At 35.9% G+C, this 20369-nt stretch overlaps 1 protein-coding gene across 4 annotated transcripts in view; it reads right to left on the bottom strand.

The window, feature by feature from the left end:
* Positions 1-3032: 3032 nt before the first annotated feature.
* GABRG2 (gamma-aminobutyric acid type A receptor subunit gamma2) overlaps positions 3033-20369 on the bottom strand; it is a 70315-nt gene continuing 52978 nt past the window's right edge. Inside the window, exons 7-10 of one of the 4 annotated variants that reach the window (XM_072873296.1) lie at positions 8949-9101; positions 6682-6887; positions 4789-4812; positions 3033-3308 (exon numbers count right to left, since the gene is read on the bottom strand). In XM_072873296.1, the coding sequence (XP_072729397.1) occupies positions 3033-3308; positions 4789-4812; positions 6682-6887; positions 8949-9101 (659 nt within the window). The remainder of the gene's footprint in view (positions 3309-4788; positions 4813-6681; positions 6888-8948; positions 9102-20369) is intronic. The other 3 variants (XM_072873297.1, XM_072873298.1, XM_072873299.1) reach the window with 3 other exon arrangements.

Here is a 20369-nt window from a genome sequence, read left to right as displayed (position 1 = left end):
TCCCATGGGCAGGCAGGTGTTCAGCCATCTCCAGGAAAGCAGGGCTCCATCACATGTAACGGTTACTTGGGAAGACAAACGTCATCACTCCAAACATCCCCCCCTTCCTTCTTCTTCCCCCAGCTTTATATACTAAGCATGACGTCATATGGTATGGAATAACCCTTTCGTCAGCTGGGGTTAGCTGTCCTGGCTGTCTCCCCTTCCCAACTTCTTGTGCAGCTGGCAGAGCATGGGAAGCTGAAAAGTCCTTGACCAGTGTAAACATTACTTAGCAACAACTAAAACATCAGTGTGTTATCAACACTGTTTTCAGTACAAATCCAAAACATAGCCCCATACTAGCTACTATGAAGAAAATTAACCCTATCCCAGCCAAAACCAGCACAGTGTGGCAGGAGCTGAGGTGTTGGGTAATGGATTATTAAGGGCTCATTTCCTTTACTTTGTGTAGTGACATATGATGAGAAAAGTTCACTCAACTCCTTAACTGCAGGTGTGGCATGCTCTTCCATTTTGTGTGATTTGCATTATTGAGATGGGGCTATATCAATCTTTAACTAAATTCCTGCCTTGCTGGGAGGAGAAGGCCAACTTGCACAAGTGAGGGACCTGATTGTTTGTTCCTCATTATTGCATTTGATTCTTCAGTGTCACAGGCTTTCTATAGGCACATGTAATCTGATGGCTGAACTAGGGTAAAGTACTTAGTGTCACCAAATCCTTAATTTCACAGACCTTGACAAAAAATATCTAAAAATGTTAACTGAAATGCACTTGGACTAAGGGAATTAAAGGGCTGTTTTGGGCTGAGATTCATATTGATCTGTATATAACCTATTTGGTAGCAGGGAAAAGATCCAGGTAAAAATTGAAACCTTGAACGTATAACATCAGCCACTCTTACTAACTGCAAGGAACTAACAGCTGTTAAATCACTGACCACTGCAAAAAAAAATTAGCAATCTGTCTGGCACCAGCTGAAACATATTTCCATGTGAAAGATGATTGACACTCATTCAGGGAGTGGAGACACTCTCTACTTTAAGTAGATAAAGAAAGGTTATCTCTCTTCATTAGGATACTTTCAATTCAGTGATTTTTTTTTAAGAATAAGATAATCTTCAAAATGGTTTTAAAGATTTAGTCTCCATCCTTGAAAGTTATGTGGGTGAGCCATCTGACTACAAAATGGGACAATACAGAGGGATATGAGGATTATAACCACTTACATTTAGGCAGCTGATGAATCAAACTAGTCAAGCAGTCTAGTCTTTGAAGCATGCTTTTAACAAACTAATCACAAGAAAACTGGAATTGAGTGCAGCAGTTTTATTGAAAAAGTCCACAGGTGTGTGCAATTCCTTTATTAAAATGTTTTCAAATACATTGGACAAGGAGCAATTGATGATCAAGAGTTATTCCTTTTTTATACATTTTTATTTCCAAAACTATACAAACATTGGAAAACTTTCCTTTTCCTCCATTTTAGCTATTAATAATTCTGTAATGATAAGTTATACATCTCCCTTTTCAATCTGCAAGCCCACTTTCCTGGAGGTGACATTTTACATCTTTGAGAATTAAAAAAAAGGTCAGTCATATTTACATGTGCCTAAGGTTGCATAATTGAGCATCATACAGGTTCTGAAAACCAGTGAATAAATGGTTTTCGAGATTCACCCAGGTGGGTTGAACGTTTTAAATACACATAAACTGCATACATGTGATTTAGTAGCCAAGACACCCTTTGTTCCCTTTTATTTTCAAGGCTATCTGTAAACTGTGTGCTAGCCATGGTAAAGGTTTGTTTTAGTAAAGGTACTCACTGGGTGAAAAGCAGCACTGGCAACAACTATTGCTGATCAAGGACATGAATGGGCGGAGAATTGTATGTGTATATATAATACAAAATCTAATGTTTCAAAATGAACTTGAAGCTCTTATGTAAAAATAATGTCTAGAATAAAAGCTATTTCTTGAACTGGATTAAAGAATTAAAAAAACCCCACAAACACTTGTGTAAGGAAAAAAGTAGAGCTCAACATGGGAAAAGAACAATAGAAGCACATAGATTAAATTCAGAAGCTGACTTCGCAATGTATAATTACTGGAAATTCAGTTGAATATAGCAACATTATCAATGGAAAATGAAGGCTACAACTGCAGCAGACACATACAGTATACTTTATGAGCTATTGTATTGGCCATACAGATTTGTCTACATGTTATTTATTTGAATCCTTAAGGCTTCTCTAATGTCTTACATGAAAGTGCTGTCTGCTTGGATCTTCCATGCATGAGGGAAAGGGGTAATTTTTCAAGGAAAAAAAAAAATTGTCCACATTTCAATTACAATAGCACATCCAGAGACACAAAATAAAAGACAAAACTTTATGGTACCTTTGTTTCATTTATTTTGGCCCCCAAAAGATGCATGCACTAGACTTTATGTACTACAAGGTATTGAAATATTTACAGCATTGTACATGTGCTCTTAAAGGGATGGCAAAGGGAAAGGTATATTTTTATCTTGGTGGGAGTAGAAGTTACTTTCCTAGCTTAGTAATACCTATTCAAAGTGAGAGATGACTCTTCCAAAAAGAAAAGCCTACAAAGAATAAAGCTATAGCATAATTATAGCCAATGTTAACAAACTGTACAGCACTTTACCTGGGAATTCTCCTCTCTCTCACTCCCGTTTGAAATAGCAGTACCAACTATTAAGTGATGTTGCCATGCTCCACTTGCCCTGTCTGCTCTGTTTCTCTCTATTCCAGCAGGTATAGCTGTATGTTACCTGTTTATATGATTTTTATTTCAAATTATTTTGGCATGTTGAATGGACGTTTAAGTCACAATAACCTGATGGCAATTTCTGGACAAATGATATGATTGATATTTACTGGGTTATGGCACTAAAGAATTCAGACCACTATAAAGCGCATCGTAAATACTTCAAGTGGACTTAGGAAACCATCTCTCTAAGAAATTCAGTGAGTAAGGCTCATATCACTGATTTCCTTCTGCTTTTAAAGGTAAAGATATGATACCCAATACACCAGGTTAAACAAACAGAAGGCAGTTGGGAAGAAGATGCGGGCATAGGAGTCCATTTTGGCAATACGGATATGTATTCTTCCATGCCTCCATGCTCCTGTTCGACAATCCTCAAAGCAGCAAAAAAAACTGGCACAGTCCTTGCCATCAAGACACTCATACCCATATTCTTCATCCCTTTCTTGGAGGTGTGTAGCATTGTTCATTTGAATAGTAGCTGATCGAGGCCGGATGTCAATTGTAGGTGCCTAAGGTGAGTGGCAAAAAAAAAAAAAGATGGCAGGAGGGAGAGACTGTTATTATCACCAGACCAACAGGGAGATGATAGAGACTAATGGTCAACACGTGAATGATGGTTCTGCATGGGGTACATGGGAAATTGCTGAGGAGTTCTAATGGTAATATTACCTTGAACTTAGTAAAATCAATTGCATCATATACTTCAACTTTACAGGAAAGCAGCACAAATCAATATAAAGTTAAGAGCTGTGGACAATTAGCTTTAAAGCCAAAGTAAAGTAAACATTAGAGGTTAAAGGAAATGTTCAGGAATGTAATTGATGGTATTTTGAATTTCTTTTGTGTTTTATATTTTACATAGCTGCTTGATATCTAAATTTGTGTATTGTACATAGAAGGAACTGAAATAATCAATTGGAAATGCAGGATTTTAATATAGAGCTGGTTCATGTTGAGACAGGAGCAAATTTATATACAGGAAAAAAGGCAAAACCTGGGTCTTTTGAATAATTAGGAGAATCTCTATAAGACTTTCCAATTGTTTGAATATATGCAGTTCACCATCTACTAATGTTTACCAACTAGAAGGTTTAACATGTTCCAAATTTTATATAGTAGCTGTGCATATATACACATATATATTTGGAATGAATTGACCAAATTAAGCGTTTAAAACACATTTGAGCACTTGGTGAACACCAGGATGACAGGCATTGAAATTTGCTGCTGATAGTTATTAGGGTAAAATAACAACAATACCATTCCATAAATATGTAAATTTCTTGGCTTTTATTTTATGTGGTTTCTTTTTTTCCCTGTTTTTTTTTTTGACGAAATCTCTGCATTTCTGAATGAAGATAAGGTTTGGATGTGGAACATAGCTAGATTTATTTGCTAATTTGCTGAGAGTATGTTGATCCAGTGACAGCATTAAAAACATATATGCATCTTAAACCCTTTCAAAACTCTGACTTTTTTGCATAAGGAACAGCATTTGAGTAATTGATGATGACATTGAATTTTGTTCAGGTCAACATCAGAACAGATTTGGTTTTATAATTTGAAGTGAAATCACAAAGGTTAAGAAGACGGGGTCAGAGCTGAGTTCTAAAAGGGTGCATTGCAGGTTTCTGGTGTAGCTGGTGCTATTGGATCCCATGGCAAATTGAGAAAGAGAGGAGCAGAAATGTTTTAATATTAAACTCTCTTAATTCATGCGATCCAATAATGTTGGTCACTCTTGAACTTAGGTAAGCTCAGAACCATAGTGAATCAGTATTTGGGCTGCTGAATCAACTCTACAAATTGTTTAGAAATATGTAACCATTCTACTTAATTAGGAAGTTACTTTCAGTAGAATGCTTAGATGTCTTATAAAAAAAAAAAAACAAACCAAAAAAAACCAACAAAACACCACTCTCATATAAGCTCAAATAGTTAAATTCAGCAGTCGCATGCAGTGAATTTCCATTCCAAAAAACATTATACCTTGAAGGAAAACATCCGAAGAAGCTTTCATTTTGTAGACAGAAAAGAGAATCAGAGGTTTTTGTTTTAAATAAAAGAAAGAAGGAAACAAAGAAAGAGACAAAAATAATGTAAATTAAAAATATGTTTCTAAAACATAGTAAGTCAAAAAGAACTAAATTTATAGAAAGGTTGGGATAATAACAATTTAAACAAGTATCTGTAATATAAAACCCCCACATTTTTGACTTGTCACTATCTTGTAACTATATCTGGGCTATATCTATATCTTAGATCTTTTCATATTCTGGGAGGATTCCAGTCTTTTATGTTGAACTGTTTTGAAAGAGACCATTCACAGTTTATAAAAACACTTTTTAGAAAAAATTATTTTTACCTGCAGACTGGGTCCTGAACACTCTACTTTTAAGTTTTTTAGACTCTGTGATTAGGATCCAGGCAATTGTTTATAGTTCTGTTTGTCTCCAAATGCTCACAGATAAGTAATGCAAAGAACAAGTAATCTACCCTTATATGGACATCTTTAAGTGAGACAACTAAATTTGAGATAGTTAATCTTTGCTCCTTTAATTGACTGTGAAAGACACACATGCACACAGACAGCCTTTCATTTCAGCCTAAGACAGGCCAGGACGCATCACCCTCTGGAAGTGCCTCTTTCTTTCTTTTGACAAAAAGAGAGGCCTATGATCAAATCCAACTTTAGCATACCTAAAGTTAGGTGAGAGTTCTTCCTCTACAGTCTTACAGATGTTTTTCTGGCTGTTCATCCACTACAGAGTACTTTTTTTCTTTTTTTTTTTTTTTGAGTCTACTTTTCAATTCTCAACAGCTTTTAAAGTTGAAATTATAGCAATAATGTGTAATAAAAGGTTCTTTAATTACTATTTTTTCTATATTCTTTTTGTGCTGTATGTTATAACTAAAAGAGAATATCTTCAAAAGTCCTTGAAGATTTTAGCAGAGCAAATCCAAGTGACTCCATTGTTTCCCAGATGCCTGAAATGGATTTGAAAATACTCTCTATTAAAGTAAAACACTTGTTCTTCACATTTTTCACAGGCATATTTGGGTTTTTTTGTAGATGATGAGGCTACTTTTCCCTCTAGGATTTTACACTAATTCTTTTCACCTCAGAGATTCCAGACAACAGACTTTTCAGCTCAGTTGCAAAAGGCAAGGAGAAATCTGCCCTAGACAAAATAAGCAACAAACTTTTTCCCTATCTGGGCAAAACCCCAAACCCCTACTGAAGGTATTTCCAGGATTTTTTTATTGTGGCTATTATATGCATTTTTTTATTATTGTGTAGCATGCATCCATAAGTGACATTGTAAACTGCTAGCCAAATCACTTTCTAAGGGAGAGAAGTAGATAAAGGAGGTAAGAAATACAAGAAAAAGAAGATAAGGAAACAATGAAAAGGAAACAGATGCTTAAGGGGAAATTAGAAAAAGCACACTCCATAGTTTGAATATAAAAGTTTAACTGTAGTCCTGATACTAAGAAAAACAGTCATGTCAATAATAAGGACATAAGTTAATGGCAGAGAATATTGCTAAAGCTAAGACAGAGAAACTGACAGTTCTTCCATAAAGGTCACAGCAAGAGCTCTATCTATAACATAAATAATGGTTTTGGTGATAGTTGTGATTTGCAGAATGGTGGTTAAAAGGATCCTTATTCTAAGAAATTAGTTTCTCTGGCATCCAGACAACCATAATATATGAGCTTTCATTCTCAAGGTGAATGTTTGCATTCTTATTAATACAAAGGAAGAGTATATATGTAATAGCAAATTCTGAAAAGAAAGTACAAGCATAAAGAGGGATTTAAATGCTCTCTCAGAAAATCTAATTGAATTTTAGACCTTGCTGGTAAAAAGATACATACTGGATTTTTCTTCTTTTTGTCTTTATCCTTGCTTGGCTTTCTGTTGCTGACAAAGTAGTGCAAAGTTCCATATTCCACCAATGCAGAGAAAACAAAAATAAAGCAGACTGACACAAAAAGATCCATTGCTGTCACATAGGAGACTTTGGGAAGAGATTTACGAGCAATTGTACTTAGGGTGGTCATTGTCAGGACAGTTGTAATACCTGGTAGATAGATAGAAAACAACAGAAATATTATTACTTCAAGTAACAAACTGATTTTGCTAGTTATCTCTCCCTGACTGGTTTTGAAGTATGCCTGGAGTTCAAACATATAGCAAAGATATTAAAAAGCACATCCCAGCAGTGAAATGTGGATTCAATGAGAGCTTCGAGGATTAACACAGGGTATGAAAAATTTTTGCATGGTCACTGCAAGTGCTGCTCTGCAGAATACTTTGGTTAGATGGATTCTGATTCTAAGAAATTTAATTTAGTTTTTTAGTTTCATAGTTTACTTCTAGGGGGCTTTTATTTATTTTTAATTGAGAAATTTAGTTTTAAATTTCTGTGTGCTCAAGCCCATAAACAGCTAGAGAGAAGAGAACTTGTGTCAGAGTGAGAATATAATGGTGGAGAATAAAAATCACTTTACTCCATTCTTCAAAGTAACCTCAAGACCAATCTCAAACTTTTCGTGCTGTTGGGATAAGTTTTGCTTATATTCAGTTGCAGGGTAATGATACCAGGGTCAGTGAGAGACACACTTGCAGCCATTATATGAGGTAGAAATTCATGAAAATTCTTAAGAAAGCATGTAATCCAGCAGGAACTTCAGGACAAAACGTGATTTGTATGTGTGCTACATAAAGAAATAAATCTGTTTCCTTTCTCTTGCCTAAATGCATTCTAGTTGTATGCAAAATTTGCTAGCCTTACACAAATTGTCTGCTGCACATTATTTAAGTGATTTCTTGCATATAAACCTGGAAGGGAGAGTCTCTCAGGGCTCCTTATAATTGTAACACTGTGAGGTCAGATTTCTCTCTGTGCCAGAGCAGTATCTCTTCTGGCCTTCATAAGTGACTGTAGCCTATAACTGAGAAGTATTGTGACATGCCTCACCATCCCTTCTCCTTTCAGAACTTTATTCCCTGTACTATGATGTGAAGAACATTAAAAATGCATCAGAACAGTTAAAATCCATCACATTTTGTATGGCAAATTTCATACCACTGATTTTACCTCCTCAGTGGTACAAATAGACTAATTCTCAACAGAGGGACCTGGTCTCTTTTGTAGATCTAAGTAAAATTTAAAATAACAGCAGAATGCCTTTAATTAATTTTATACTTCTTTAAAGCAGATTTTATAACCTCTTTTTAGAGAGGACATGCAAAAGGCAATAAAATGCTTAAAACTTTCTGTCATGGGAGACACTGGTCCTCTATTCCTGTGTGTGTTTCAAGGGAGTTCTGGAATGAAACTGCTGTCCCTCATTTTGCACTCCAGTGCTCTGTGCTGTAGTTCTGTCAAGAAAGGAAAATGCAGAAGGAAAAACTAAAACGATTCTCACTTGTGTGGATTTAATGCAGAAGTAAAAAATGTGTTTAACTTTCTCTAGTTGAATGTTTCTACTTTGCTAATTCTTACAGCTACAGCTGCTTTGTACAAGCAAGGTTAATTTGGTCTCTTTTAATTTATTTGTGGAAGAGTTGCTAAATGTGTGGAAATTGCTAATTCTGATTAATTGCATGTTGCATTTTCATGTATAGGATTTTAGATACCATCAAATTCAGTTGATTTTGTGGCCTGAAGGCTACATTTAATTGTTGGTCCCTAAAGTAGAAGTCAGGGTGCTACATTCTCCCCTTTTTACAACTATGGCACACAGCCAGAAAGATTTATTCCTTCTTTGTATTTGTTTCATTTGTATTGCTAGTCACTGTGATATGGAAGTAGAGCAAGTAAAAGTAATGCATCCCTGCCTCTAATCCAGCAATTTTCCCCATTGTCTTGATGTTTATAAAAAATACTGCTGTCATCAGAAAAGATGCAAAAGTTTTTATTGTAGGCAATCTACAATACTCCGAGTTAGGGATCTGACATAGTAAAAAGGAAGAGATGCAAATATGGTTTAGGCTATGTTGTTCCTTGGAAATGACTACATCCCTCCAAACAAGGAGAGCTCATGTGAAATTGTCTCTCCTCTTAAAAACTGGTGATCCGCAGAGGTGTCAGTTAAACACCATAACACTTGAATAAAAGGAAGAAAAAACAACTCACCCAGTGATGTTCTGGCTGGAACTGCATCCTTATTAATCCAGAAGGAGACCCATGACAACACAACAATAAGTGTGCAGGGAATGTAGGTCTGAATAGTGAAATAACCCATTCTCCTGCTCAGGTTAAAGTAAACAGACATGACTACATAGTCTCCTGTAAAATAAAAGCATAATGAGTTAAAATAATATGTTAAAAACCCAACGTAGAATTTCTATATAATAGCTAGGGTTTTCCTACTCTATGTCTGGGGCATATATATTAAACTGATTCACCAGATATACTGATGGCAAATACATGCATACCTCTTCTTCAACACTGGTATAGCTCAAGAACTGGTGGATTTTCCACACTATGAAAGTAAACATTCTTGCAGGTTCACTTAGGTAACTTGTACTTTAAGATTTCAAGGGTAACCTCCCTTGCATAGCACAGCAGGCTTCTTTCTACCCAAGTCATTCCTCATAACTTGCAAATGCCTGGTATAGTCCTCTTACAGCAACTGAGTGAGTGATGGTGGTCCAGCAAACCTCCAGTCACCATGCTGTCCCTGTTAGCATGCTCTCAGCTCTGCTCTCAAATAATGCATGCTTTCAGATGTACTTTCTAAATTATTCATGTTCTCAACTATTCTTCAGGGCTAGACTGTGTCAGTAATTAATTTTTTATTTGCCTGCAGATCTTCTGTTGTATTATCTCCTCTAAAAGGATTTGAACCCACATCATCTAAGTGCCCAAAAAAGCCAGGCTGTATGTTACTCTGGTGTGCATAACGCATCATTCCCGTTCAATAGTTTTGTGATTCTTTTTCCAGGATTTTTCCCCTCTCAAACTATTAAGTAAATTCCATCTGGATTTAGGAATTACAGCAAAGCTTCACTTTTTGATGTATTTTTTCTAAACTAAAAAAGCCTACTTCTCATCTTTACTTCAGATTACAGCACTCCTGGGAAATCTTGATTGCAAAAGAACTACAGAACCCCAGGCTACAAAAGACTTCATTGCAATTCAGTGAAATGCAGTCCAGAGAAGTCTCAAAGTGAAACAGAATAGGATTTGCAAATTCAGAGTGAGATAGTTTTCCAGCATTATCAAAGAAATTCTGTAGCTAATGTGTATTCTGTTTAGATCAGTACCTTTAGTTAACATCGAGTTCTCTGATTTCAGGCATAATTAAAATTTTAATTTCCCCAAGAATAATCTCTTTGAACCTGGTCACAGAAGAAACTTCAGAGATCATTTTTCAGCTGATGCTTCTTTGTTATATTATTTTTTTTCAATGCAAATGTCTGTATCCCAGGGATTAACTGGTTTTAATTTAATTATATTATGTTATAATTAAACCAAAAACATAAACAACAAATTATATAAGTGTGGTTTACAAGGAGATATAGCTGAATATGAGCAACCAATTTTATTAACTACAGCCTGATTATCCCCTTAATTCACAGATACGTTTGCATTATATGTGTACGTCCTTCAAATACCAAAAAAAACAAAACCAAAAAACCACCACTGATCAGGAACACTGTAAAACTGAAGCCATAAAATTACAGTATGATTCATTCTTCATCTCTCTGGATCATGTATGGACTTCCTGAGAAGTGATTATTTGGTCAGTTTTGGGAATTAACTTTTTTATTCATTCACCTTCATATATACTATTAATAACGTTGGTATTTCAAAATTGCTTTTATTCTCCTGCTGTACTATGGTAGAGATTACTTTAAGCAGTAGCTGTATTACTTCCATGCAAACAGTTTTAAGGGGAAGGCTGTTTTCATGCTCAGTGTTATTATATTACTTTAATCAGACAAAAAATTACCAGAAGAAAGAGGTGAAATATAAACCCGAACATAGATGAGAATATAAAAAAGTACAAAAGATTAGCTCAGAATTGAAAGTAAAAAATAAGATGTTTTCCTTCTGTTATTGCTTCTTTTTCTGAAGCTGCAACTGCTATAGAGTCTTTTGGAGTAGCTGAACAGACATATCATATCCTAGGTAACTACTTTCTCCACATTTTTTTGTCCTGTACTTGGACAGGTCTTTTTGCCCAACTGTTTTGGTAGTTCTAGCACTCTTGCCTTGTAGGATCTTTTATTCAAAAGAACAGAAAATATCAGAATCTAGTACACAAGCCAGCACTTTCTTACAGGTATTAGAGTCAAATCCAAAACTCAGCGCCTGTACTGAGAAAACAAACAGATAAATCCTGATGACCTAGACCAAAGCATACTGCAAAGACTTCATGCATTGTCCTTGTTCAATAACAGTGTATGCAAACCAAGCTAAATGGTGGTGTGGATAACATATGAATATATATATATATATGTGTATATAGAGAGAGTAGCCTCAGTCCTTCCATTTTATAGACCGTTTCCACGTACATTGTTTTATCATGTTTTTTCTAGAAAGCTTGGTGGTGATCATCTGGTCTCCATGGAGACTTGTTTGGATTTTTCCCTTAATGGAAGGAGTGTTTTTTATGCAGTAAGCTACTACAATAATATTTTTACAATATTTTATGCATTATTTAAAAAAAAAAATATTTTTTGTTCAAAATGTAATGCATAAGAGCTTTTAAAATATTAACTAACTTGTAAAGGCCTCAGTCCATTCAGCAGCAATGAAACATTACTTTGAATTCTCTGTTGTCTCAAAGATGCACTTCAGAGGACAATCCATTTCCATAGAGCAAAAGCAGTGTCCTGTCACTGAGCATTTGCTACACAAACTGGAGACACTCCAGGTGGAAGGGTTTTATATCTAATTGAACACAATTCCCTCTGCTTTTTTTTTTTTTTTTTTTAATACTGGACTTCTTAACCAATTATGTTTAGAAATAGCATATCTCTGCTAACATGTTCCAAAACGTTTAAAAGTGATGTAATTGTTCTGGATTTTGTTTAACCCTCACAAATTTTATGCAAAGACTTTCTTTCCTAATGGATATTTGTGTAAAAAAATCCAAAACACTCCAGGATGATATCCACAGGAAACACTGTATCAGCTCCTGTACAATTTATAGACAAAGTCCACAGAATTATTCCGGCAGACCTTATTTCTCATGCCTTGTAGAATTGGAAACATTTTACTGAAAGCTCAAGGAAATTAGAGACCATATATACTTTATATGGACTTTAACGTTTCTACTAATGGAGAAGTTAAATCAGAGTAAAAGTAAATGCTTCAGTAAAGTAAAGTAAAAACTTCAGTGTCAACTATAACTTGCCAGGCAGTGTGGAGTTGACCAGTCTGAAGATTCAGTCAAGGATGCATAAATTCTTTTAAATTACATGTTGCTTTCTAATCTGAAAGCCTGCTGGTGTTGCAGACGCTGTTGCATTGTGGAGTAAATTCCACTATTTCAGATAATCTTTCTAAAGAAAGGAATAATATTAATATCACAGAGAGGTGTTTTGTTTATTTCTTACCTTGCTTGGTTGGGATTTTGGGAAGTGGGTTATACTGATGATTTTTTTCAAGGTAAGAGTGAGAATAACAAATATAAGTTAGGAAATGCCACGACAAGGTAAGCCAATAATTCTGTAATGTACTGAATATCTCTTATAGCCTTGATGTAATATGAACTATTGTAAATAAAGCATTAAGGAAAACATGACTAAGTGGTGGGATGCTCCAGAGAAGCATCTTGCTGGTATTGTCTAGTTTATGTAAGTGATGTTGGAATGATATAACAGCAGGCCTTCTGAGATTTTGAATAAGAAAAGTACTGTGAGCATACAAATTAATGCAAGACCAAAGGTGTGCAATTTAGGACCTAGTATCAGTTGTCATAACACGTACATCCAAAACGTAAAATGCATTAAATCCTCTGTGGAACATGGACTTGACAGTACTTTGCTTTAATCACACCTTTCATGATGGAATCTTGCCCCAGCCCTATTTTTATCCACATTTGTTTTTTCTGACTCTATTCATGGACTTCTCTGCTCTTCAGCTGGGACCGGCTTAAATACTCTCTGTTATTTTCAGATTGTCTTTGTGCCTGAGGTGATTTTTCACTCCTGGTGTGATGCCTGCATGAAGCTGTGAAACTAAGACCTTAGTTTAGTAAAAAATGGCCAGACTTGATCCTTAGCACAGTTTCATTCATTAGCCCTCACTTGGCAAATTGATAATCTTTTCATTATTACTTCCTCCTCTTTCCCTGAGCTCTGGCTCTTGTTTATCCAATATTGTCTACTGCAGCAAGAAAGCTTCTCAGATTGCCACATTGCTGTTTGGAGGGCTAATATACTTTTGGATTTTTCTAGAAATGAATGATAATACAACCTGGCAGTGTCTTTGTAAGACAATATAAATACTTAACATTTGGCACCCTAATTAGAAGATTTTGGATTACTTAGCCTTTCACCAGAGACCTTATAGTCCTGCTGCCCATTCTAAGATATAAATATAACTATTACATATGTCTAGAAAATAGTACCTAGACAATTTTCAATTTTTAAAGAAATACAAAATTTCCCTGGAAAAAATAATCTTGTTACATTGAAGAGCATACTAAGTCATCGTTAATATATTTAGACCTCATCTCTCTCTCTCTCTCTCTCTCTGTATAAATACATGTATTTCTCCTATTCCTCTGTATTCATCTATGTTTTTATAGATAGATAGATAGACATAGTCTTCTTCATCTGAAGATATGATAACCAGTTAATCAGTTTCTTCAGTGACATATATTTAAACCAGAATGCAGTCCCTCAGGAAAATGCTATCAAGATCATGTTTATCCTCACATATAAATACTCATATCATGTTTTCTACTAAATGCATATTCCTGCCAATTATGTTTGGAAGATCACAGATGCAGGGCAGGGTTCTGACGTGATCCACAGCACCTTCGCACTGCTACTCTGAATGGGAAGTTGAAGATTTATCTTGTTGGCAATAATCCCTGCTGCACACAGGGAAAGTGCATGGGCCTTAAGTCACTTTCTAGAGTAGGAGATATTTTGAAAAGCAGATGCATACCATCAGTATCCAGTGATCACGACCTTAGTAAGCCCTTGCAAAAGGTTTTATTTCTAACAGTCCTGTGCCATCCTAATTTACACAGACTCAAAGCAGTCTATGTGAACTTTGGAAACTGGGAAGTTCCTCCTAGCATACACTTGTGTGATACAGTAATTTGAATACCAGGATTCAGGCTCTGTTAGACAGTAGGGGAGGCGAATTCCTGATTTGAGGAACCATCTGTGCATATGTCCTGGCCCAAGTCCCAAAGGTTCAATAGAAGGAATTAGTCGTGCCAGGAGGCATAGCCAGGGGGAATGTACACTGCACTTAACTGATTTAATCAGCACAGTGGGTGTGATCCTTCATTGCTTCCTGGTTGTGGAATCATTTATACCTGTGTGAAGTGAATGGGAAATTATTCCCATTAGTACTCTCTTTATGCGTGTTTAAGTGACTGTGCAAAGTGTAAGGTACTGGGGAAACAAGCCTCTAATTTGTACTCAGAAGTGATTTGGAAGCTAGTACAAATGCTAGAGAAAAGAACAGCTTTCTAACATCACAGGAAATTGGTGTCTTAATTATAGTTCAGGTAGCAACACTTATAGCTGAGGTTGTCTCACACTTACTATTATAAGGTTCTGTTTTCTGTTGTTTAAAACACTGCTAGATTTAAATCATTAAAAGAACTGCAGAAGAGGTTCAAAAATGTTGGCGACCTGGTCAAGTCATTTGTATGTGTCATTTCAGTTCATTCTCATAGGTAGTTTTGGAGTGGAGAAAATTCAGTGTTTCATTTCTGTTAAATATATGGAGTTTTGAACAGAGAAATTCAATTAGCTGAAGGGCTGGCCTTTTTACATGTTGGCATTTCTGTGAGAATCTTTCATGGCTAAGTTAAAAGTTTTGGAAAACAACCAATGTGTGCATAGATGTGTCCATAGACCTAAGTTTTTTGAGAGTTTGTAAGAAGACTTTATTCTGACTGTGCTATCTCTGTTTCTTACAAAGCGATGCACCACTCTGAAGGGCACAGCAAAAACAGAGGTGGCTCTGTTCTTCTCAAACTTTATTTGTTCCATTATACAGTCCACTACCTAAAATCTCCAGAATTTCTCTGTGTGCTGAAAGTATACAGCATGTGAGCTCCTCACCTCATGCTGACTCCATGATGTCAGGGAGCTTCATTGTGGAGTTCTCCCCCAGGAACTGGATGTGTTCTATCCCAGGGTCTGAACAGGATTTTCCTTGAGTATTTGGTTACCTTAAATATTTTTACCAGTGTTTAGTAGTATGAAAATCAATGTGTGTTTTAGTAATTCTGATAATGTTTATAACTTAGTGCTTTTTATGCCTGAAATGTAAAAATCTGTGGAGAAAATAAATTACATGGTGGAATATTGATGATGAATCAATAATTAGCAGGAAAATGCTACCAAGTATCTTTATTATATCTTTTTAAAACTTGAAGTATTCCTCTACTAGGTGAATTTGTGAAACTGCCAAGAAAAAAAAAAGACAGGAGGAGAGTGATGTATGAGCCAAACTCTCCCAAAATTTCAGGCCATCATTTGTTCTTTAAGGACTGATCAAATGACTAGCAACTAGGATTAATGTAGGTCACTTTATATGGTAACTAATAGGCACAATTTTGTTAGTGTGGCCAATAGCGGCCACATGGTTCATACAGAGCCAGACATGCACCAGCTGTCCAGATTTCCAATGATTTTTTCTCTCCTAATTTTACACAGAAACCATACAGAAAAGAGCAAGAACTCTTAAAAGATTTCTTTAGAGAGTAATATGAAAATATAGATAGAAATGGAACCTTTTCTCAAAATTAACTCATATAAACAAGTACATAAATACATGACTTTTATATATGCGAAACCCTATCCAGTTCATCTTTCTGGATGGCATATACATAGGAAAAAAGCAAATTAAAAAAAACGTGCCACAGGAGGGCACTGTCATCTCAGAATAGAAATGAGAAATGATTGCAAGTCTGCCAGTGGAAAACCAAATCTTAAAAATTTCTAATTATTCTCCCCATTGAGTGTTTATACAAACACTCAAATGGCATAACTGACTTCTATGGGTCTGTTAATAGAGAAGCACTCATAAGCACTAAACTGACTCCTGTATGATAGAAATATTACCAAAGTAACGTCACCTCTGTGCTACAAGTAATGAGTATAAACTGCATAAATTGTTAATGAAGAACAACTGTGGCAGCAGAATTTATCTTCTTTTCCTCATAAATAACTAATAAATACATCCTTGTTCTCTCTCTCTATTACTGTTAACATGGCCAACAGTCTCATTTTCTGTTAGGCAGAGATCACAGCTAGCACTGTTTGGTTTTTTTAAAAGAATGAACAGGTAAATAGTAGCTTAATGCAAAAGATATGTTTTCTTAGTTTTAGTCGTGGTACATGGAAATAGCATTAAAATAGTAACATATGATTTCTATAAATACTTCCTTTAAGGTAGGAGCTTTGTTGTAAGTTCATTGTTGTCAGTACTCTAAGTGAGCTCTCACTCTGAATTAATTGTATTTAAAAAAAAAAGACATTTCTGATGAATTTGAAAAAGTTTTTAAAAACGTCTAAAATATTTTAACAGAACTGAAAGGCTTTAATCATTGACCAGTTTGTTTCATGATGTACCTACGCATAAAACAAGATGATCCCAGACCCAAAGGGTTTATTGGCTAAGTCTGCAATATTCAGGTTTCTAGAACATGTGAAAAACATCTGTTATTTTTCTAGACCTGGCATTATTGCATCTTGCTGTGTATTAGTTCAGTGCCTTACATTTCTGGGCTGGAGCTATGTACCCAAATCCTACTGAATCCAGATGAACTACTAATTCTTTCTAGCTCTTAGCCAACCTACTGGACCAGTACTGACTATAAAAATAATAGCAAATGGGACCAAAAGGATCCTAAATGCATCCTTCTTCTTTAAACAAGAGGCAGACTTGGTGCCATTTTCATACAGATATTCTGTAATAATAAATAATAACCAGTTGGTAAGCTTTTGGGGCATTGCCTGTAAAACAACCAATTTCCTTCATATTGTGTGCCCTTCTTCCACTTCTGACACACTGGAGGGCAGCAGGGTTACCCAAAAACGGCTACAAGTGGAGAAATAAAATTAATAAAAAAAAGGAATGGTAAAATATGGACAAAGCCTTTTCTCTTTCATGTCAAAACAGGTGATGGTACCAGAGCTTTGATGTATGCTCTGCTCAGCAGTGGCTGGATGCAGATTACTGCCCCCAGCAAAGGCAGGAAAAGGAGAGAATGGGAGACCAGAGTCAGACCTCTCTCTCCCAAATCAAGCCGGTGTCAGACTGTGAACTACATTGTACAGTGCCACTCTAGTCTAAGGATGGAAAATCATGTAAATAGTTTAAGATTGGTGTATTTGTCCAGATGCATCTTCATTTGGCTTTTGTCCCCATCTCTTTTCTTGCCTTGACAAGGGTCTATATTTGGAATTCTGCTGGCATATACTGTCTTGGTGAGGGTACTGAGTCAGCCTGAAAATGCAGTTCAGTGAGATGTCTTGTACTGTTACGGTGGTATGAGGAAAACATAATTTTTTTTCTAAACACATAATTTTCTGTGAGGATTCAGATTTAACCTATTCAAATTATTCTCTTGTATAAAACCTAAAGTGACTTATTTTTGATGGTTTTTTCTTCTTCAGATCAGAAAGTTCTTAAGTCTCTCCAGTTCAGTACTAATGAAACAGTACTTCTAAAATTGGTCATTTATCACATGAAGAGATGATATTAGCTCCTCCAGTGCAATGTGTTTTTACATATATCACAGGAAAATAATTTCGGGTGAAGTATTTGATCACTGGGCACGAGTGAATTTTCATAAAGATAAGACAGAAATTTGGTCACAGTGCTGATCATAAGCTGATATTTATGAGATTTATTGGTGTCCACAGCCAGAAATGAAAAGTCTAGGGAAAAGGCAAAATGAGAAAGAACACCATCCCCTAGATATCTGACCATAAGACCTTCTCATTATCTCATCCTTTGCCAAATGCCCTTTTCATTGTTTCTGTCCTTCACAGTTTTTTGTTCTTTCATGACTCATTTTTAGACTGCATAAGGGCCAGACAGTTTCAAAAAATAATTAAGTCTCTTCCTTTTCAAAAATGCTCAAAAATCTCTTTCCCTCTGAGGTTTAGCAGCAAAATACCACTATTGTGTCACAGGGAAGTCATGATGTGAAATAAAATACAGTGAATGTTTAGCCTTTAAGACAAAGAAAGAAAGAAAATCTGCCATGGCATTGTAGATATTTGCTTGCAATAGACTTGAAGCACTTGGAAGCAGTGCCATTCTCTACCTGACTGTTGTCACTTGCCAACATTCTGGGCATTACATAAAGAATGGGGCGATTCATGGTCTTTGCTGACACAGCACAGCAACTGTACTAAGTGATTTCACTCCAATTCTAAATATCCATTTCTAAGCCGTGATTATAGCTTGATTATATAATGAGGTAAAACAATATTAAGACTTTGACAAAACTTGCACTATAGTCCATTTATATAAGATTTTCTCTGGGATTCAGATAGCTGCAAGCCTGGTTTTCAATTTACATTCCAAAGTATGAATCCTAACTACATTGCACAGCAGGGCAGAGGGCAGAGGATGGGAGGAGGCATTATCTTTTTTTTCTGTATTTAAAGAGTAACGTGTATTTCTGTGTGTGAATGTGTCTGACATCAAACACCTTGATTTCCTGCGGGAGCAGGGAGAAGATAACTGGAATTAGTTTATGTTTGTGTGAAATGACAACCCCAGCTGATGAAACTCCTGCAAAATGAGATTAATCATTACAGCCATCCAAGCAAATGAAATTTCTTTATGTATGACATGACTTTCTGCCTGACAGTTCTGGATTTTGTTTGGTCCTTGGCCACTCATTCCACTTGAAGTGCTGTTTCCTCAGTTCATTTGACAGAATGTGTTCCACTTCTCATTAGTTTCTAATTATAGGAGGAAAGAATGTAATGACACTAGACAGTAATTAAAATCTATTGCTGTTGTTCCCACCTTCCCTTTGAATTCACAGAGACACGATTCACCCTAAGAATTTTTTGTTGCTGAAAAATGTCAGTATGTGGAAATGTATTGAGGGATTGAAGGTAAACTTAGGTGTGTTTGTTTCTAAGGTTCCATCTGCGAATTCTAGAAGTTCAAAGGGAAAATGAACTTTACTGACCCTATATATTTACATATTATTTTTTCCTAGTTTGGGACATAATTGAAAACAACTGATCTTTTTTGTTTGTTTTTGAAGGCAACTAAGCTACTACACTGGCATTAGCAAACACAGGAGGATTTTTAGTGTGCAGGATTCGTGTTCAGAGGTGACAGCAGCACGATGTAATAGATTGCAACTGCTGTGAGTGAACCATTATGCTCCAGGGTGTAAATAATCTGCAAATTACAGAACTTTCTACTCCCTTTCCCATTCCCCTCCCGCCTAGGAAGCATCAACCCAGGATGAAAGCTCAGCGTCTCATCTCTGAATGGTTAGGAGTGGTTAGGTTTCTAAATAATCTGTTTGACTTACTGTGATAGAAAATTGGAACAAAGAGATGAGAAAATGTGAGGATGACAGAAATCTCAAGTCCATGAGAAAGTAGAGAGCCACAATTTCCAAGCAACGCAACCAGTTGGGGTGCTGTTCTGTTAGAAATCTTGCTGTGCCTGACACAGTCAGGCATCCTGTGTCCTTGGCTCTTTTGGATGTCTGGTTGTTATGTGAATACTTAAGGAAAAGCTGTCTGCTTCAAAAAAATTACGCACCTATAGCTAAGGGCTCCATGCATGTTTAAAGCAATGACTTGATTAATTGTGAATATTTGACGTATTATCATTATAATAATAAAGGTTTTGAGATATGGTGAAACCACCAATGTGAGCAAATAAGAAATATGTTTTATTATATTTCATTCATTCCAAGGTATCCAGATGGTATACCCACTTTCTGGCAACATCCAAACCTGCCTGCTCTTACATACAGGGAGAATTGGAAATAACTGGTTTGTTTCTGTACTTCAAAGCATGAAGTACACCACATCCCTGGTACTTTAGATCAAACACACTATCAGAATTATGAAACAGCATAAAATAAGAATTGTCAAAGCTATGTAAATTTTATCATGTTGAAGTTTTCAGCAGTTTGCATCAAGGAAAAAAGGAAAAAAAGGATACAATACTGTATCATGGGTCTACATATTTGGACTTCCTAGACAAATGTGCAAAGGATTTGTGTGAAAAAGCAGTGTGGGCAACTCCAGGTGTCATAAGATAAATGTAAGATGTAAAAATGGGAATGAAGTTAAAGGAGGCACTTTGAGGCCTAGGTTAAAAACCACTAACATTAAGTACCTGAAATAACAAAGT

The sequence above is a fragment of the Ciconia boyciana genome, chromosome 9 (assembly GCF_034638445.1).
Source record: "Ciconia boyciana chromosome 9, ASM3463844v1, whole genome shotgun sequence".
In the NCBI taxonomy this organism is placed as follows: domain Eukaryota; kingdom Metazoa; phylum Chordata; class Aves; order Ciconiiformes; family Ciconiidae; genus Ciconia; species Ciconia boyciana.
Note: the sequence above shows the minus strand (reverse complement) of the source record. Positions and strands in the feature narration are given on the sequence as shown.